The sequence below is a fragment of the Pecten maximus genome, chromosome 7 (assembly GCF_902652985.1).
Source record: "Pecten maximus chromosome 7, xPecMax1.1, whole genome shotgun sequence".
In the NCBI taxonomy this organism is placed as follows: domain Eukaryota; kingdom Metazoa; phylum Mollusca; class Bivalvia; order Pectinida; family Pectinidae; genus Pecten; species Pecten maximus.
This window is the reverse complement of record NC_047021.1, coordinates 32,135,302-32,156,773: the sequence shown is the minus strand read 5'-3', so window position 1 is coordinate 32,156,773 and position 21,472 is coordinate 32,135,302. Positions and strand designations below refer to the sequence as shown.

At 33.6% G+C, this 21,472-nt stretch overlaps 2 protein-coding genes across 2 annotated transcripts; one reads left to right on the top strand and one right to left on the bottom strand.

Annotated features, from left to right (window-relative positions):
- The first annotated feature begins 789 nt into the window (after positions 1–789).
- Positions 790–6,636, top strand: LOC117330599 (acyl-CoA desaturase-like). Its single transcript, XM_033889016.1, has 5 exons — positions 790–882; positions 2,552–2,800; positions 3,632–3,762; positions 4,508–4,713; positions 5,041–6,636. The coding sequence occupies exons 2-5, from the start codon at positions 2,560–2,562 to the stop codon at positions 5,465–5,467; spliced, it is 1,005 nt and encodes a 334-aa protein (XP_033744907.1). The 5' UTR covers positions 790–882; positions 2,552–2,559; the 3' UTR covers positions 5,468–6,636.
- A 6,520-nt stretch (positions 6,637–13,156) lies between these two features.
- On the bottom strand, positions 13,157–21,472 carry LOC117330598. Its single transcript, XM_033889015.1, has 2 exons — positions 21,346–21,472; positions 13,157–17,536 (listed from the first exon to the last, which is right to left on the bottom strand). The coding sequence occupies exon 2, from the start codon at positions 17,329–17,331 to the stop codon at positions 16,399–16,401; it is 933 nt and encodes a 310-aa protein (XP_033744906.1). The 5' UTR covers positions 17,332–17,536; positions 21,346–21,472; the 3' UTR covers positions 13,157–16,398.

Genomic DNA, 21,472 nt, shown 5'->3' with positions numbered 1-21,472 from the left:
GCCAAGACACTTATATAAATCTGACATCTATGTATAGATTAACGTCACATAACAGCATAAACATGATAAAACACAACATCGTATTATAATGACAATAGAGTCTATTGTGAAAACGTCAGTTGGAATTTTATCAAATAATTAGATATTTTGTTATTACAATAAGAAAGGGGGGAAACGTGAAAGTGGTATTTGCTGCTTCCATCTGGCTGTAGATATATATTTTAATGTAGTATAAATCTAAAATAATAGACGTACAAACATGCACATGCTACATTAGCAGGGAAAATCTGTTTTAATCTACCAGGGAATTTAGCACAGCAAGGAATATCCTGGTGTTTTCGCCGATGGAAAGAGAAGCATCTCCAGACAGTATTAAACTTACAGTTATAATGTTATAATGAGAAGTATCCTTAGTTAGACCACCGGTACACAAAGGTGGGGTTGTCCATACAGTAAAAAACAAAACAAGAAACAAACAAACAAACAAACAAGCAAAAAAACCAAAAAAAACAACAACAAAAAACAACACTATTCATCTGTTTTAGATTTCTAGAATTCATCAGTGATGCTACGGACCTAAAGCGTTGATAACAAGGAGGCTGGTTAGGATCTGCCTAGAAATAAAAATCAAGTTTAAATAGATTGATCTCATTTTTTTTTTTTTTTACATAAGTTCCCATTTGGCAGAGTGTCATGATTTTATTTCTACTGTCGTTTAGCACACATGTGATCGGTGTGGTGTTAGGACCCCCACGGCTATATACCTGTAACAGTTTGATGGATGTGGGACTTGCCTAGCTGTACGGAATACTTCCCTACAACCCGGAACACCCATTCACCGATAAACCGTCCCACAGGTACCCGGACAGGTGGGCCAACAAGGTGGGTTTATATATTGTTAACTTGATAAGTTGATTATTGATAGATTATTACAGTAATTGTGTGATTAATATTTAAGGCTACTATCATGTACTGTATATAACTATTCATAGCATTGACGAAAGCTAAGATAGTCTATAATTATTAGTCTGAATATTAATACATATATAACGAATGCAATGCAAATTAATTTGTGATGATTTATTCAAGATAAATATTTTTTTCGGTCGATGATATGAATATAAACATTTTTTTTAAAGTAAACAACGTAACTTACTTGTGTGAACTGCTAGTTATAACACGTATCTGAATGTGTATTCCTATATAAGTCCTCTTTTACTGCTCGAGGTTATCACATGAACTATGGGCTCCATATGTCACGTAACTGTGTTAAGATCGTTCATAACGTTTGGTTAAAACCTGTATTAATCTGTTAAAACAAAAAAGTTACATATGGCTACATAAGCGACTGTAGATTTTCCCTAATATATTGTTAGCATTTTATAAGTTTCTGTATCGTCAGTGCTTACGCAATTGTGCGGGTTTTCTTGGCACGAGCACGGGCGATAACGCCGGTCCGGAGGTTAGGGATATATTACGATTAGGAACTACTTATATGGGAATTTCAGACAGATGCCGACATCGAAAAATATACAAATCAAATGGAATTCAAAAGACATCTTCTTTTCATCCTAGCCTTGATACGATACGGCGAGTGACACCATATCAATCTCAATAGGATACTACGAGGGCATGGAACCGTTTATCTAAATCTACTCCATAACCTTAATCTAGGACAGGCGGCTCCAAAACAGAGGGCTACTCCCTAAAGCCGACAGAACTCTGACTATAGTTTAGCAATAGCGGTAGTTGTGAAGACAGTAAATAAAAAATAAATATATATATTATTAATTTTGTCAATATCGGCCCATAGCCTATATCTACATCAGGAGACGGATTAATATAAGTACCAAGTACTTGTTTCTGTATCCTTATATTTGTATTATTTGTATGCACCATTGCTATAACCAAATAAATACAGTTTAAACCAAGACAGTAAATAATTAATTAAGTAATTATATAATTAAGACAGACTTGTGCTATGCGAGCTAGGTTTAGTAGTGCCCAAATGAGACTTATACAATTGGATATATAACACTGATGAACTGAGCCCATGTCGGCTTTGTGAATGGCGATTGCGATATCCACTACGCCACCCGACCGCACTGACGGATTCTTCAATAGGACAGTCTTTATCCTAAACACAAAAATGTAAAAGGGGGTCATGATGATACAGTACCAAGCCCATCAATATTCATTCACTTAAGGTATTTTCTTTACTTCAATTTGTACACAGGGAAGCATTACAGAATTTAATTAAGGAAAGGTCCATAGTTGAGTGCTTTCCATTGAATTCTGTAATGATTTACCTTTGGAAATTTCAAGTTAAGGATTTGTCCTAAGTTGAAGAACGTTGATGAAACTGGTGCCTGTTTCTTTCACAAATTATTTATAAACAGAACATTGTTTGCATGCTTTAGTAACACCTCGGCATTTAAGGCGTTTATAATATAATTTGACACAACGTATTGAGACACTGATGGTGAATCCTGTGTTTTAATCAAATCAAATAATCATCATGTCGTGTATCTTTATCTATTTCTGTTTTTAGATCTAACTATGGTGGTTTTACGGAGTCAGACTACAACCTTACGTTACCAGACAGGCAGTGATGTCATGGAAGAAAAGGATGCCCTAGGGCTGGACGAGGCGGAGACATTCGTCGGTAGAGACTACAAAACAAATGGCTACCCGTGGCCCTATAGAATGAAAGGAATTGTTCTATTTTCATTACTTCATATAGGTGGCATTATAGGACTATTCTATCTTCACAAAATTAAGCTTATGACGTGGATATTTGGTAAGTATCTTTATTTGTCTAAATTTGATTTCGATGAAACAGAAGACGGTTACTCTTTTGGAATGTACGGTCATATTCCTGACTAACAAAGATAATCCATCGTCAGGATAACCATGATTGATTTCACTTTGCAATCAACCGTGGTTATCCGACGATGAGCAAATCCAGATAAAAAAAAACAACTGACACGTAACCGTTAAAATCCTTGGTTTTTGATATAGATTATTTATTTATAAAGAAAAAAAAAGCAGTGCACATTGTTGAGGATAAATAACACTTATAACTTAAAACTTCGAGTAACACTAGTGTTAATACGATTTTAAGTGATTTGTCAAACACACCAGTTACTTTGTGGTATCAAATCTAACTGACAATACATCAGTGCAAAATCTTACATTATGAATCAGCAATGTATCATTGAGTTTGGCCCCTCGATTAGAAATACTGTATACCATTTAATGAAACTAAAAAAATGAGGTCAGTACGAAAACTTGAAACAATAGTTTTTCCATCATTCATTATAATCCATGTAAGCAATTCAGGCCCTCTGAGCCTCTTTTCTAATATATAAAATAATAAATAAATACCTAGGTATCTTGAAATGAGTTAAGATATATAACGCGTTTTGTAATGAACATGCTGAAAGCCATGTGAGGGTTTATATAAGGTAAGTCTGTTGCTCAATCCTCTTAATTATTTAAGCGATATATTTGAAATAATGAAAATCATCTATCAATTACTTATATTTTTGTTGATGTTTTTGTTAATGCCGACAGATCGGCTTTTTACTATTTAGTTGAAGTGCTATTGATTACCTGATGTCTGTTTCAGGATTGGTTCTACATATATTGTGTCAGATCTGTATCACGGCCGGAAACCATCGCCTGTGGGCACATCGAACGTATAAAGCTAAGCTTCCGCTTCGCATTTTTCTTATGATTGGCCAGACGACAACCATACAGGTAACACATCATTAGCTATCTCGAACTCGGTAACTAAACATTGTTATCTCGAACTCGGTTAATAAACATTAGCTATCTCGAACTCGGTGAATTAACATTAGCTATCTCGAACTCAGTAAATTAACATTAGCTATCTCGAACTAGGTAAATTAAAATTTAGCTTTCTCGAACTCGGTAAATAAACACTGTTATCTCGAACTCAGTAAATTAACATTAGCTATCTCGAACTAGGTAAATTAACATTAACTATCTCGAACTCGGTAAATAAACACTGTTATCTCGAACTCAGTAAATTAACATTAGCTATCTCGAACGCGGTAACTAAACATTGTTATCTAGAACTAGGTAATTCAACATTAGCTATCTCGAACTCGGAACGATTTATACTGTAGCATCAGTTACATTGTATTTCGAACTCATTTAACATTGGTTATCTTGAACTCAGTAAGGTTACATTTGTTATTAAGAACTCACTAACCTTGGCTATCTCGAATTCGAGATAGAAAAATACTACACCAAATTGGTAAAAATACAATCAAAAAGATTTTTTTTAATAAAAAATAAATTAATAAAATAGAAAAAAATAAAAAAAAAAAAAAGGAAATAGACAAACTCAAAATAGAAAAATTACAAACAATAAAACTGAAAAAAAGCAAATTTTAAAATAGTAAAATACATAGGACCATGATTTTTCTTGCATGATGTATTACGCACAATTAAATATATTTCTCTGTCTATTTTACAGAATGATATTTTTAAGTGGGCCGTTGACCATCGCGTCCACCACAAATATACAGACACGGATGCAGACCCTCACAACGCCAAACGTGGTTTCTTCTTCTCACATATCGGCTGGCTTCTCCTCAACAAGCTTCCAGAGTTCAACGAGAAATTTAAAAACATCGACATATCTGACTTGTTAGCTGACCCAGTAGTCGTATTCCAGAAAAGGTAAGTTCCTGCGCTGTCTGTCCGCCGGTCGTTTTGTCAACAAATTCGTTCATTTTTTAGCGCAACTAACACTATTTTGTCCTTAGAGATTTGGAGTACGATAAGAGTTGCATATGGTGTTTTTTTTTTACAGATTTGCAAGATTTTAGAATTAAACACTATTATTTTAATCTGGTCTGGTATTGAGCGACGAAAAATGATTTTGTTGTAATCAATTTCGAATTGTGCGTATGTTAGATGTTGGTAGATAGTTGTTCTGGATACGAAATGACGGCTTTGCTTGTTTGTCAATTGATTATTTTTTTTTCTTGATGGCTATTGTTTCAGATATTACAGTATACTTTGCACAATATTTGGATTTGTGATGCCCGCCTTGGTTCCGTGGGGATTATGGGGAGAGGACTTCATAACAGCATTTTTCACCGCTGGGATTCTTCGCTGTATCATAGGGCACCACACAACATTTCTTGTGAACAGCGCAGCTCATACCTGGGGATACAAACCGTATGATATCCGAATTGATCCCGGCGAAAACATAGCGGTCAGTATTCTGACCACAGGGGAGGGATTCCATAACTTTCATCACGTGTTTCCACAGGACTATCGCACGAGCGAGCACGGATGGAGATTTAACTTAAGTACAGCGTTTATTGATACTATGGCAGCCATCGGTCAGGTCACAGATAGGCGTTTCGTTTCTGATGACGTCATCAGGAAGAGGCAAAAACGAACTGGGACAACTGGACTTAAGTGATGTTTGTTTTAATGTGTGTTGACGGTGCTTGGAAATATTAAATGCGATAATACCATCTGAAGTATATTTTGGTACAAGTGGTGCAAATTACAAGTGCTAATCTTATACGAAACTTTTGCATTGGTAATAGTGTCGTTACACGCAATATTGGTGATATATGTTGGTGTTACCTGTTTTCTGCCTTAGGTTGTATTGTACATCTATATTGAGCACTGATGATTGTGTTAATACCAAGAGGTGTCTCTGTCGATAAAAAGACTAAATATTTTAAATCCCTGTTTTTATCCCCCTTCTTACGAGTCGGCAAGGGGATATAGCGATTCGCTCGTAGTACGTGCGTACGTAGCCAAATTACGTTCTTGCCCTACCTATTTCATTAGTTAACCGATTATACTGAAACTTCATAAAATGTACTTTTTTTACGTTTCAATTTCTTGGAGCCTCTCTTAAGGTCACTGTTACTATAAAACAAATTTTCGACGTCCTCACTACACCAACTTCATTATCATTTGGCTTCACACAGTTATTTACAACTATCTAGCATATGTCTTGTGCAATTTTGCATTTCAACCTCACGGGACAAAATTGTATAGGGTTTGGGATTGCCCTAAAACTGTTACTTACACCAATGCATGTTCTTTATGATTATGTGTGACTTGGTGTTCCCGTAGACTCGCCTTTTCCACTCTGGGTTTTCTCTTTAGCAGTACGTTGTAGTTTCGGATACGTTATGTTCTGTAGACATACTGTTCTCCCATTAGTTTCCTCTGAGAATAAGAATATGCAATAAGCAAGATTAGACTACATGTTGATAACAGACAGTTTATTACCAAATCTTCCATCGTCAACAATTGAATCATGCTATCACTCAGATCATCTTTTTCTATTAATCATTTAACTTTCCTTGACTTAAACGAGGAAATGGTCTCGGGGAATTCATTAACTCGCTTGCATTAGATTCTGAATATTAAATCATAAATAAACAGCGAATATAATAAAACTACAGTATTCCATGTATAACATTAATAATCTAAATAATTTGAATTCAGTCGTTTCATGATCAATAATTCTTAGGAACGCTTATAGTAATTAGAGGAAATCTGTTTCATACTTGACTATATGTAAGACGAGTTTTTAAGCTCAACCTGCTATCAAGTAAATAAAGACTAGTATTATCTAACAAAATCTAACGGATGTTGGTTGGTACAATCGTAGACAATGTTTAACGGGAAGTCCCTTAATTGGTACAATATCTGTGGACTTATTTTGCTGGTTTGGGTCAGGAACGAGTGTCAGAGTATTATTTTGCTGTACTAGAGCTGGAACCGCTGTTGGTGTCTTCATTGGTGAAACACGTGTTGTAACAAGTTGCTGTACTGTAGTAATTGACTGATGTTGGATACCCTCTTGGCATGTATTGGTATCCTAGAATTAACAGCATGATTGTCAAGCTGCAAAAATAACACGTCCTGTTAAAAGAGAAAGAATACTGTGCCTGTAACTAGAGAATCTACACCATTATCATCTAAATAAATCGCACATGAAGCGTTTTTGCTAACCTGCCAAGCATGATCGGTCAATGTAACAGACTGTAGTATCTAAAATGAACAACAATCTCAATGATTGCCAATGGTTGGAATAAAAGGGGAAAATTATTGATAAAATCTCATATGAAATTCGTTTAAGATCCCATAGTTAATAAACACAATGACTAATGCTGATAGTAAAGTACTTACTGCACCAAATATTAAGTGGTGTTTTTGGTGTAAAAATGTATACTTGAAATTAAGGATGGTCATTAAGATACAAGTCTGCTACCCTGACAGACTACAGATTGAAATGTGAAAATGTCACGATCTTTTTAATAACAGACACATATTTGTGTTAATGGTTTGTAGAACTTTTCACATGTATTCTTCTGTCTCTGAGTCTAGTTATCGTGTCACCAGCTCAGTCTTGAAGTTTTGTCATGATGGTGAAATGACGTATGATGTTTTCTGAAAAATTACACAATTCTTTAATTGAACCAGTACTGTTATATTAATGTAATATGGATGACAATTGAGCACAAAACTAGCAAGTAATAAATGCATGTACAAAATACCTGTTTGGATGTTTCGAAAGGACGCTCAATTAACCACAGGCGCTTGCATAGAAAATGAGAATTAAAAAAATGATATCAGTGGTATGTGTACTGTGTAATATGGAAGGCCGGAAACTCCGCCACGAGCGAAACGGCATCCCATCTCACTTCAATCGACTAAAAACACATTTATTCGAAATGACACGGTGCACACTATGTGCGACCGTCATCAGGAAACATTCATCTTTAACCTACCGTGTCACTCAATAAGAATTGTTACATCCAAAACACAATAATCCGTGAAAACATCATTTATCAAACTGCTCCCTCAGCCTGTCCAGATTCTTCATTTACATACGGGGTTGAAAAGGTCATGCGATTATATAATCGTCTGTCGTCAGGTGCACTTTTTGGGGTCATCTCCGCATACATTTTGTCCGGAAAACGCTTCGGCTCGTTGAAGAGTTTCGTCTCATTTACGATTATTTGAAGAGTTTCGTCGATGAACGATGATTTATAATCATAAATTATTTATTATTTTGAACGTGAGAGTACCATACACCGTATATGACAGTACACAGGAAAAGCAAACGAAGTCAAGAATGCCTATTCTGCAATCACACTCGCGTAGTAGGCCTAGTCATTTTATACTTGAAAATTAAAAAAAAGATAAAATGGAAATGGATACGCATACTTTTGTCACAAAGGTAGAATAAAATGCTTATTTATTGATTAACTTTTGTCAGTTTACTGAAATCTGGACGAACAAAAAGAAAAGTGAATCACGAATAAGACTGTCATCAGGTTACTGGAACGTATGCATTTGCACCAACATTACTTACTTCAGACCTGTTCATTCATTTATTTCTACACATTTTACAAATATCATGTCGTCGTCAAATACGAAGATTATTCTTCAGACCTGCCAAACGATTTGTACGTTGTGATCGATGATCCATCATCAATTTATTTTCATTTCCCACAATGTTAGATTTAATGTTTCCCAGAAATTCTTCGAGTTCAATCAAAATTTTATGAGTACATACAAGACTCGGGACTTGCCTATAGATCTATCACTGTATGATTATCGAAATATTGAGGAGGAGTTTCATTTGATTTTAAACCCCTTATTATTCAAATTTTCGAAACAGTATTACTTGCTTACTTGATTTCAATTTTAATATCTTGATATCTTAATATCTATATTTTGATATCATTTTGCCGCTTAGTGTGTCAACAATCAGGGGCGGACACAGGATTTTCAATTAGGGGGCGTGCGAAATTATAGGGAGTCCGGGGTCCGGGGGTACTCCACATGAAAAAAATTTAGCAGGTAAATGCAAAATCCTGCATTCTAGTGTATTTCACGATATATTCATACCTGGTGTGTTTTATAAAAACAAGTATATGAGAGATGTTTTTTAATGAATTTTATACTATTATTTCGCCGATTGATACGGGAATTCGTTTTTTAAGATACCCTTACTTTGACAATTTTAGGGGGGTGGGGGCTTTAAATCCGCCAGTGACAATGTCAAAGAGTTTAACGCATTGTAAAGTATTCTTCGTAATACTGATTATCTATGTAATTCCACTTTACATCGCATATATAATATTTAATATTTAAGTTATTGATGAATTACCTGATTAATTGAGTGTGTAAGCATTCAACGCTACTCTAATAATAATCAAGCTGGCTGAAGGGCTTACAGAATAAAGAAACTGAATTGAAATGTGAAAGAAAAGAGAATACTTGAGGGGTAGTAGTTATTTTGTGTCAACGCCAGAATTTTAAAGTATTTAGGGATAACGCCAGAAAAACTTCTTATTCTTACCGGTATTGTGTGTGGTCTATATATTTTAACTAGTCATGTAGTGGTCCATTTTTTTAAATTGAAGATAGGCATAACCCTAAATAGATGGCAAGTTCTAATTTAAAAACAAATATCAAACAACTATCAGCTATTACCCCATCCAAATCTTACGAAAATTTTAACTGATACTGCTCGTTCATGGTATACGTATAATGCCCCGGCCCTGTCTTGAACAAGTTATTGAACACCGTTACATGCAATCTTTCGATTTCAAAACGAAGTTCAACAACTACTGAAATGATGCAGTTGAAGAAAGGAAAGGACGATCTCATCACTGGCATTAATACATGCTATCTTATTAGTCCGTGATCTCGCAAACGACGTCCTGTACATGCACCTGTAAAATAAAGTATGCCGAGATGACCCCAAAATGTGCACCTGGTGACAGTCGATTATATAATCGCATGACCTTTCAACCCCGTATGTAAATGAAGAATCTGGACAGGCTGAGGGAGCAGTTTGAAAAATGGTGTTTTGTTGGAGGAATCGGCGATGTTTTCATGGATTATTGTGTTTTGGATGTAACAATTCGTATTGAGTGACACGGTAGGTTAAAGATGAATGTTTCCTGATGACGGTCGCATATAGTGTGCACCGTGTCAGTTTGAATAAATGTGTTTTTTAGTCAATTGAAGTGAGATGGGATGCCGTTTCGCTCGTGGCGGAGTTGCCAACCTTGTACTTTACAGAGTACACATACCACTGTCATATAAAAAAATGATTTTTTTTCTATGCAAGCGCCTGTGCAATTGACATACAATGAATAGGTCAAATGGAGTATATTTCCTGTGATATAAACTCAACAGTCTGTCAGACTTTTTATCAAAATGATAGATACTAACAACATCGTTATAAAATGGAATTTAGTTGCATGGAATCACTTCTTGTTATTAAACAACGGCTTATCTTATACATTTGTATATCAATTGAATTAGTAATGTGGTTCTTTTGTCACACTCGTAATTGAAACCGACATTTGAGACCTATTCGATCGCGTTTGTAAAGGACGATGGACGTTTGTAAAGGACGATGGACGTTTGTAAAGGACGATGGACGTTTGTAAAGGATGATGGACGTTTGTAAAGGATGATGGACGTTTGTAAAGGAGGATGAACGTTTATTGCCGACTTAATCTGATCAGACCGGAGTGTTATATACATTTTTGTATAACAATCTAACCGAACAATAGTAAGCAAGATTAGGCTCCTAAAATTTCAACGGTTCCAGTCTATACAAAGCCTATTTAGTATCGTCCAATTGAGGTGCACATTTTTTTCATAATTAACTCTCAAAACAATGTAATATGTCATCAATGATCTGATATTATCAAGATTATGATCTGCTTCAAATTATGAACTCACGTAATTTAGCTTAATATTGCATAATAAAAAAGAAGCACAATCTTCGACAACAATTGAAATGGGTCGCGGTAAAGGACCTCCTTCATTGGCCCTTTCGGTATATCATATTGTGCTTACATCTCATTATATTAATTTTTTTTATTCAAATTTTTCCCACATAATCACATACATCTATACATCGCATATGTAATTGGATATATTATTATTCACATTACAACTTAATATTCAACGACAATTCTAAATAGATTATTTAAATATTCCTTATATTCCTAATCTGAATGTACAGTATATTACACATGTAAAAATGAAAGGACATGTATCTTTGTTACCTCATGAAACATGGTAAAATTTTAAAACAGAAACTGTGTATTTTACAAACCCATTGGTTTAGCAATAGATAAAAATTGAGTAATTTATCAGCCAGCTAATTTGTTATCTTTATATTTTACCTTTTCCCTTTTACTGGCCTTATCTTTATAATCCTAATATACATGTACAAGTACAACATATGTAAAATATGGACATGTACCTGTTGTTACCTCATGAAACATGGTTAAATTATAAACAGAAGCTGTGTAGTTTACAAACCCATTGGTTTGACAATAGACAAGTATTTGCGTAATTTTCCAACCAGCTAATTATTTGTTAAACTTTAAAGTTGATTTATAAAAATCCATTTATATTTTACCTTTTTTCCTTTACTGAACTTATCTTTGCATTCATAATATGAATGTACAGTTTATTACACATGTAAAATATGAACATGTATCTGCTAATTGTTACCTCACGAAAACATGGTAAAACTGTAAACAGAAACTGTGTAGTTAACAAACTCCTTGGTTTGCCAAAAGTACAAAAATTGTGTAATTTACCATCCAGTTAACTTAAAAGTTGATTAATAAAAATCCATTTATATTTTACCTTTTCTTGTTTTTTATGATGATATGTATATAATCCCATATCTTCTATTTTATTGTAATGGTTGATGTATTTTTTGCTTTCAGAAAGTATTGGAGTTGTGTTTTTCAATTTACACAAATATATATAGTATCTCATAAGCAGCAATAGAAAGTTTATCTCATAATTATGTTCTATATCTGTCACACCAAAAAGAAAGGTCATTGGGTGTCTAGGTAAAGTTATTTGGAATTTGTTTTCCAACATTTCCATAAACAAAAGCCAGAAGGTTTTAACAATATTACAATCCCAAAATAAATGAAGAATAGTTTCTCTTCCAATTGTGCAGAAGGTACATCTTTCAGTTTCTGAAAGTTTACATTTCATCAACTTAGTGTTGGTATACAATATCCTGTGTACTAGTTTGTAATGAGAGTTAATAAGTTTAGTATCATCAGTTACCTCCCTTGGTAGAAGATGAAGTACGAATTGAATTCATATTAAATCAAATTAATATAATGATTACTTCATCATTATATTAATTTGATTTAATATGAATTCAATTCGTATTCTCATTTCAGTACCACTCCCTTCAAATGTCAAATGATTTTTTTTTCTTTACTGGTGTCATTGTGTTGTGTACAGCCTACAGTGTATTTGCACACATTGCTTCTGAAAGGGGCATTACTTCGTTCGAACGCCAGATAGTAGTGATGTATCATATTATTAAATAAAAGAAGCTTGAATTTATATTTGTAACTAACTCTGATTGAATTAATATCATATTTATACAGAAAATCCAAGATTTCCATTTACTTTTATTTTTTGCTTCCTACAATATAATGACATTTATTTTCATGCGCTTAAACATGTTTCGTATCAGTATGATGAGACGAAGTCGGGCACATTGAAGTAAGTAAAAGTTTAATTGGTGATTATCATGAGAGCATTATATGTATCAGGATTGGAAAAGCTCACAGAACGCAGGATAAAGGGTTTTAAGGGGAAACTTAGCCGTAAAATTAATTGTCTTTGTTTGGGCGTCAAATGGAACAGGATCTGGAAATCGAGAATTGTGTACAAATTAAAATCTTCCAAGCTACCACACGCCGCTTTCAATGAACAAATCCCATTTTCGATGTATTTTCATACAATTTAGTTGTAAGGGATATAAAAAAGTTAACAATTCATAGTTCTTTGATAACACGGTATGTTGACATCATATGAACTTATCATTCATATCCTTGCTGACGTCGCCGATATCAATATCAACCATGCTGATTTTCAGCCTTTTTACTTGCATTAGTATGTAAGGCAATAGAAAACCAGTTTTACTATAATAACCTAGTAGAGATTACGTCATTGTTAGAATCGAATGTCATTTGAGTGCAGAACACACACCGGACGCACATATTATTTCCAACCGCTGGCTCGGTGTATAAAGATATTTAAGAGCGAACGAAATGAGGATTTATCATATGAAATTGGCTTTATTACTGCACGTGATTTGAATACATATGTTATGCATCGTAAATGGAATAGATACAGGGTGTTCAGATATGACTATTTCTACCACAGTAGGTGGTGTTATTCAAATTCAAAGGCAGCACTTGATCCACACAACTGACGCATGGTCTTAATGTACATCAGCTACCCGGCAATGCCTAATACAGACACACTGTCAAATCCGCCCAGTACTAGGTCAGTAAATCCATGTGTAACTGAATAGTAGTGTTCAATATTTTAATTTAGATTTGCTGGAAACGGATTTCCCTACCATATAAAATCCCATATATACCGCCATACCCCTCATATCGCCATCTGACAAACCTTTTTAACGCTTCCGTAAAACAGTAGTTGTTCACAGTCCTCAAAATAAAGTTCATTCTTGTGATTTACTTTATTTATACTATCAAAACAGAAACGTAACACCCTATATCACGGCGCCAGGGTGGCAGCATTAGCTCACGGTTACTCGTAACCGGTGAGCTAAAAATATTAGATAATAATAAGGCTTTGTATGTTCATTTCAACATTGTATTATTGTGAGACAATTGGATTTAACATCAGGCTTATGCCTACATCAAAGTTCTTTCCACAACATAATACATTTATTGTAAATAATGAGTATCTGGTTATAAGTCAAGAACGAAAAAGTATAGAATATATATATAGAGTTTATTTATAAACATTTGTAATTAATATATAACGATGATCTTATATGCTTTTTTTGTGAAATCACGTTTGGCTATTTTACGATTTATCTTTTAAATAAATACTAGTGCTCAGTTACTATGCAGATGAGAGACGAGTGTTTTCGCAAAATCAGAGTGTCCGACTGTAATGTCCATTTGATAAATATCAGTAGCCTTTCACTATGGATTGATCAAACACTCATTTCCCTACCTCGTATAAATTGGTGCACTATAGGGATTCACAATAAATAGTAACAATTTTCCAAATGTTAGTTAATATTAGTTGAAATTATCCATTAAGATTGTTCTTAGCAAAGTGATCAATCAATGTTATACATACTGGTAAGTCACTATATCTCATTCAGTGTACAGCCCTACAAAGCATGTAGGTAATACAAGAGGACCAGAGCGCCTGTGTCATTCACCTCGATACTGCAGTGGTTATATATTTCTACAGGCAAACACGGATTTCAAAGAACTTTCTATATTTCTCCTATTGGGGTGCAACTTCTAAGGCCCGTGAGGACCAGACCGACCATTTATACAAAATTTCTTTCCCTTCATAGACCAAATCCTTTCATTCCTGCAAACGAAGAAGGATTTTAAAAATTTGCTATATTTCCTTTTTTGGAACTACCTTTCAGACCCTTTGGGGGCAGGCACACAGTACATACAAAACTGATTCATCCAAGGGTGCCTCAGACCAAATATAATCATTTCATTCTTATAAAAGATGATTTTAAAATAATTTGCAAAATTTGCCTTATTGGCCCCTCCCCTCAAGCTTCTGGGGGACAGACTCTACAAAACTGGTTCCTCTTCACCTAAGGATGCTTGAGACCAAACATGGACTATAAATCCAGTACATGAATGCCATTATGACAAATAGTGATTTAAAGAATTTATTTCTATTTCCACTATTGGGCTCCGGCCCCTTGAGGTCAAGAGTCACCATTGATCCAAAATTTGTTCCCCGTCCCAAAATGCTTCTAAACAAATATGGTCCAAATTCATTCTTGGTCATAACTAACAACGATTCAAATGACTCACCTCTGTTGGGACCCATCCCCTTTTGAATTCTATTTTTTTTTCAACTTCTTCCTTTTTTTCAATTTCATATTGTGTCATAAAATATTAACCTGTAATGATAATTCTTTTGAAGATGTTCTGGCGCAAATTTGAGTTGACATAGGAATATTGCAACAGCCAAATTCTTTATATAAAAACCATTTTCTCTCAATCAGTAACAGTTTACACACAACATGCAAAAACATGCATATATTGTAACCGAAGCATTTCTCTGATTATCCAATGTAAATCTGTTATAATAATCAGTGAAAAGTCAATTTTTCACAAAATAAGGCAAAATTTTGTCATAAGTCTAGTTGTAATATGATAAGTAGTCAAGCGCGTGCTGCCTGAAAGCAAATGTCATCAGAGAAAAAGTGAGGTAAGAATATATAAAGTCGGCGCCAGATAAGATTCGGCGTTAAATAATATAAAACCAAACAGAACACGTTTAGAACAATTGAATAGAATATTGCCTGAAATATTTAACAAATTATATACGCTATCTAATTTACAAAAATACAAAAACTGTCTCTAAAATAATGATACGTGTAAATCATATGCTAAACGTAACTCGTTCTAAATAAATACATATAGGCATTCACAATAAATTAATCAAAACCCTCTTTAGGAAACTTTTACATAACATTATATTTTTCAAAACCTACTTACGAAGCAAAATACCGTATCAAGGAACGTGCGTCTCACCTTCTCTTATATTCCATGCTTGAATCATAACTTAAATAGATAAGCCATTTTTCTGTTTCATCGGTATGAATCCTACATTGGTAGGGTTAAATCATATAATTATGTCAATGAATGGCTTCATGCTATAGCCATCTTGTCGGGTGTACAATGCCTGCATGCGACTTCACTTGACAGATGTTCGCTCATTCATGCAGAATTTCACTATACAGTTACACTTTCTCGGCGGAAGTTCACTTGACAGAAGTTCATTCATTCATACGAAAGTTCACTATAGTTATACATTCACTCGACCGAAGTTCACTTGACAGAAGTTCATTCATACGAAAGTTCACTATAGTTATACACTCACTCGACGGAAGTTCACTAGACAGAAGTTCATTCATTCATACGAAAGTTGTCTATAGTTATACACTCACTCGACAGAAAATTACTCTGCAGCTGTTCATTTCACATATGACGGTTCCAAAGCCAGCTGTTTATTTACCAAATGCAAATCGCTGTACATATTCTCCTTCACATCAATTTATTTCATTGGCTTCATTACGGGATCTCGAAATGATTCATTTTAGGAATGTCTTAATTTGATGATAATGATCAAATCTGATGAGTATTGGTGTGTTGTCCTTAGGCTTTACACATCAAACACAGAGATAAATGAAAATAATGTTATCTTATCCGAAGTATTTGAGGTGACACCATTGTCGTACCATTATTCAAACTACATTAGTGCTTCAGGTACAAATTACTAGTAAGGAGAGAGAAACTCGCCGGGGAAGTTATCATTGAGGGTATATCGAGAACAGGGTATCAGTTCGCTGGGTGTTAGACAGTACATTTTGGAAACATCACTATTAAGATAAGCGGCCATGAGTCCAAACCCACTCTTTGTCAATATTAAAACATCACATTTCGTGAGAACAAAAAAATCCACAACAACTCTTCTGTAACCACTAGCTAGGCCTTCCCCTTTAGTTTTCCAGTCTATATGAAGGATTCGTCCTTTTGCTTCCAGTAGATGATTGAATAATATTTTCGCTTGTTCCCGTACAAATTGTGCATCTGTCGCAACAAAGATACTATAATTTCTATTTTCCAATGTCTTTAGCAAATTCCAAACATATTTCAGCTGTGATTTGTCCGTGTGTTTGTCATCTCCAGGTATCGTTTCACTTCCACCCATACGAATATGAGCACATGCTAGTTTTCGTGTATTTTGCACAACACTGTTTACTTCCTCTTTGATACTGTTCTTAGGTTTGAAAAGAGTGTGAAAAAATTTAGAATAAATATCAGCGAAATGTAATTCTAACACCCATGGAATAACATTTTGTATACGTCGAAACTTTCTAAAATGCAGAGTGTAGTCCCAGTTGAACCGCACAAAATTAACATCCTTTGAGAATAAGTTTTGAAGACCTGCTAAATCCCTCTTCTTGAGAGCATCTGGAGTTTTGATAAAAAAATCCTGATAGCCCCATGTTCTCCCTGCAAGAATGGACGAGTTATATCTCCAGTCAAAAGTAGTCGGACTCAAAAAATCCGTCAAATTGCCTGATTTTGTGTACCTGATGAGAAAATGTTTATGTAAAATAATGGAAATGACGTAAGCACTGTACATGCCTGACATGCGATCTGACCATCCCTCCACAATCTCCCGGATGTTGTTTGTCACAATCATACACAATGTACCCGTTCAGTGTTTGCGCCTGCTGCAATGATGAATTGTCCATCTCGTCTGTTATATGTATGATATCCTCTATATCTATGTCTGTGAAAGCAGCTGGGGAAATGGCTGGTGTAAAATCATTCCCACTGTATCTATATACAATCACCAGAAAAATGATTGCAAAACAGACACTGCAAATACACACCGTTGTCCTTTTCTGTAAAGAGAAAAACAAAGTATTTGAAAAATGTTTGTACATGTAGTGTATAATATCATAATTGACAGTGTATAATGTAATTGTGTAAAATTTATAATATAATATTCAATGTGTAATGTCATAATATATAAGATCATAGTGTATATTGTATGATATAGTATATAGTGTATAATGTCATAGTATATAGTGTATACTGTCATAGTATATAGTATATACTGTCATAGTATATAGTGTATACTGTCATAGTATATAGTGTATACTGTCATAGTATATAGTGTATAATGTCATAGTATATAGTGTATAATGTCATAGTATATAATGTCGTAGTGTATAGCGTATAATGTCATAGTATATAGTATATAATGTCAGTATATAGTATATAATGTCATAGTATATAGTATATAATGTCATATTATAAAGTATATACTGTCATAGTATATAGTGTATACTGTCATAGTATATAGTGTATAATGTCATAGTATATAGTATATAATGTCATAGTATATAGTATATAATGTCATAGTATATAGTGTATAATGGCATAGTATATAGTGTATAATGTCATAGTATATAGTTATAATGTCATAGTATATAGTGTATAATGGCATAGTATATAGTGTATAATGTCATAGTATATAATGTCATATTATAAAGTATATACTGTCATAGTATATAGTGTATAATGGCATAGTATATAGTGTATACTGTCATAGTATATAGTGTATAATGTCATAGTAATAGTATATAATGTCATAGTATATAGTGTATAATGGCATAGTATATAGTTATAATGTCATAGTATATAGTGTATAATGTCGTAGTATATAGTGTATAATGTCAAAGTATATAGTGTATAATGTCATAGTATATAGTTATAATGTCATAGTATATAGTGTATACTGTCATAGTATATAGTATATACTGTCATAGTATATAGTATATAATGTCATAGTATATAGTGTATACTGTCATAGTATATAGTTATAATGTCATAGTATATAGTGTATACTGTCATAGTATATAATGTCATAGTATATAGTATATAATGTCATAGTATATAGTGTATAATGGCATAGTATATAGTGTATAATGTCATAGTATATAGTTATAATGTCATAGTATATAGTGTATAATGGCATAGTATATAGTGTATAATGTCATAGTATATAATGTCATATTATAAAGTATATACTGTCATAGTATATAGTGTATAATGGCATAGTATATAGTGTATACTGTCATAGTATATAGTGTATAATGTCATAGTAATAGTATATAATGTCATAGTATATAGTGTATAATGGCATAGTATATAGTTATAATGTCATAGTATATAGTGTATAATGTCGTAGTATATAGTGTATAATGTCAAAGTATATAGTGTATAATGTCATAGTATATAGTTATAATGTCATAGTATATAGTGTATACTGTCATAGTATATAGTATATACTGTCATAGTATATAGTATATAATGTCATAGTATATAGTGTATACTGTCATAGTATATAGTTATAATGTCATAGTATATAGTGTATACTGTCATAGTATATAATGTCATAGTATATAGTGTATACTGTCATAGTATATAGTTATAATGTCATAGTATATAGTGTATACTGTCATAGTATATAGTATATACTGTCATAGTATATAGTATATAATGTCATAGTATATAGTGTATAATGGCATAGTATATAGTGTATAATGTCATAGTATATAGTGTATAATGTCATAGTATATAGTGTATACTGTCATAGTATATAATGTCATAGTATATAGTATATAATGTCATAGTATATAGTGTATACTGTCATAGTTTACAATGTATAATGTCTTAATATATAATGTCATATTGTAATACAAGGGATGGCGGTAGGGACGATCCGAAGGGATATGACAAATGCATTGTCCAATCAGAATGAACGAAGAAAAAAGCGAAAATATGAATGCGCTCATTCCGGGTAAATAGCACTTTTGATAATTAACCTGCTAAATTGCATTTTTGGAGGGTGTTTGGTTCAAATAGCATTTCTATTGTCTACTTCAGCTTTTATATAGTGTGAAATAAGGAAAGGTATAATAATGAATAATATCACAGTGAAAATTGTACAAGGAATATATATATACATGCTGTATATCATAGTGCATAATAATTTCATAGTATATAGTGTATATAATGTCGTAATGTATAATGTCATAGATTAATCTTGTATTTATTCCTATAAATTTACCTGCAATACAAACCAATCTTACAGGTATCTATTTCCTATTCTATAATGATCTAAAACTGCTTTCAATCTATTGGTAATGATACCGGGTCCAATTTCATTGTTCAGGCTTATCCCCTTCCAGAGTTGTTTCCAAAAAAATAACTTTTAGAAAATCCAATATGAATCCGTCCGACTATTGGCTTTTGATAAGTTTAAGCTTTGTTCTAAACAATATACTTCAGTTCATTTAAATATTTCTAACTTTTGTGTTGAGTTTTAGTTAACCATCTGAAATTTCGTTATTGAAGGAGCATGCTAGCTGTGAATTCCTTTATCATGTAAAGATATAGATGATCTCTTTAAGATAAGATATAATGTTGAAATCTGTTGCTCAGAGGATGTGTATATGTTAAACTGTTACAGGACTTTGGCCATGGCTTCACCTTTTATCGTTGTAGTGACATCCATGTCCTCAAACAACAGCATTTGTTTATAAACGGCGAATGTCTTAATTAAAAATCATCCCTGTTTTCAATTAGTACTTTCATACTAGATTGCTCAGTGTAAAATATTTTCTTTTATTATCTAGCGTTGATCGAGACACGTGGACCAGGAACAATATATAGGTTTTGCCGGCAGGAATTAACGTGTACGACATAGAATCCTTGAACCCTACCCGCTTGTATTCACCACCTAATTTATTCTAGTCCTCACCAATATGAATGGGACATATTTTACTTGTTTGTAAAGAGATTCTCAACTTCATGTCATGTCTTGTGTAAAATTATACTCTATTGAAACTTTACCGTTGCGCAGTAGTAACATAATACCCTAACCACCTCCGCTATTGTATCTGCCCAACCACGCGGGTAAACGCCAGCAGAATAATGACAAAATGTCGGTGAGGCAACATTTAGTAAAACGCAGGGACGTATAGGCTGTACACCTATAACTAACTAACTAACCACGTGGTTTTCTCAAGGTATTACCATTTTCTCTTACAGTAAAACTACCTGCGGAGGCAGTGATTTAAATTAAATAAATCCTGTGCTCTATTACACAAGCTTCCATAGGGGCCCACAAGAGTGACTTAACATAAAAAACTATAACAATTATATATATATCTTACCAAATTGTTCCAAAGGGACATCTTATACAAATAAACAAAGACGTCTAAAAAATTCCTAATTTTTTGCTTTCCAGCTTTATACAAGGAAACATCTAGACTATTTTCACGTCTCAAGTCATCATCTTGGCTGTTCCAATCAGGAGTGACTTAGCATAATTAATCATAACCATTAATTATAAATTAATTATCTATAGGCAAGGTGGTGATTTGAGAAGTGAAAATGGTCCGTTTTTATGAAATATTCGGGGGATACAAATATGATAGCCATCATAAAAGATAATTATTATATTCATACTTCATAATCTCCCCCCGATACCGGTGTACCTGAAATGGTGTCAGGGCCAGATGAAACTCGGGCTACTCAACACAGTGCTGCATTGGGCAAACACAATGGTACAAAATGGTGTTACATGTGCAATAATAGGATTCTGGTCAAAGTTATCGATATAAATACAGTGTGTACATACCATTTCAGTTGAGTAGATATTGCCTTGGTAAATAACAACACTATCACAAAGTATAAAAGACTCCGAAAACACCGTGTTTTTAAATATAATGTTAGGTATAATTAGTTATCCGCTCGCTACCCGTAAA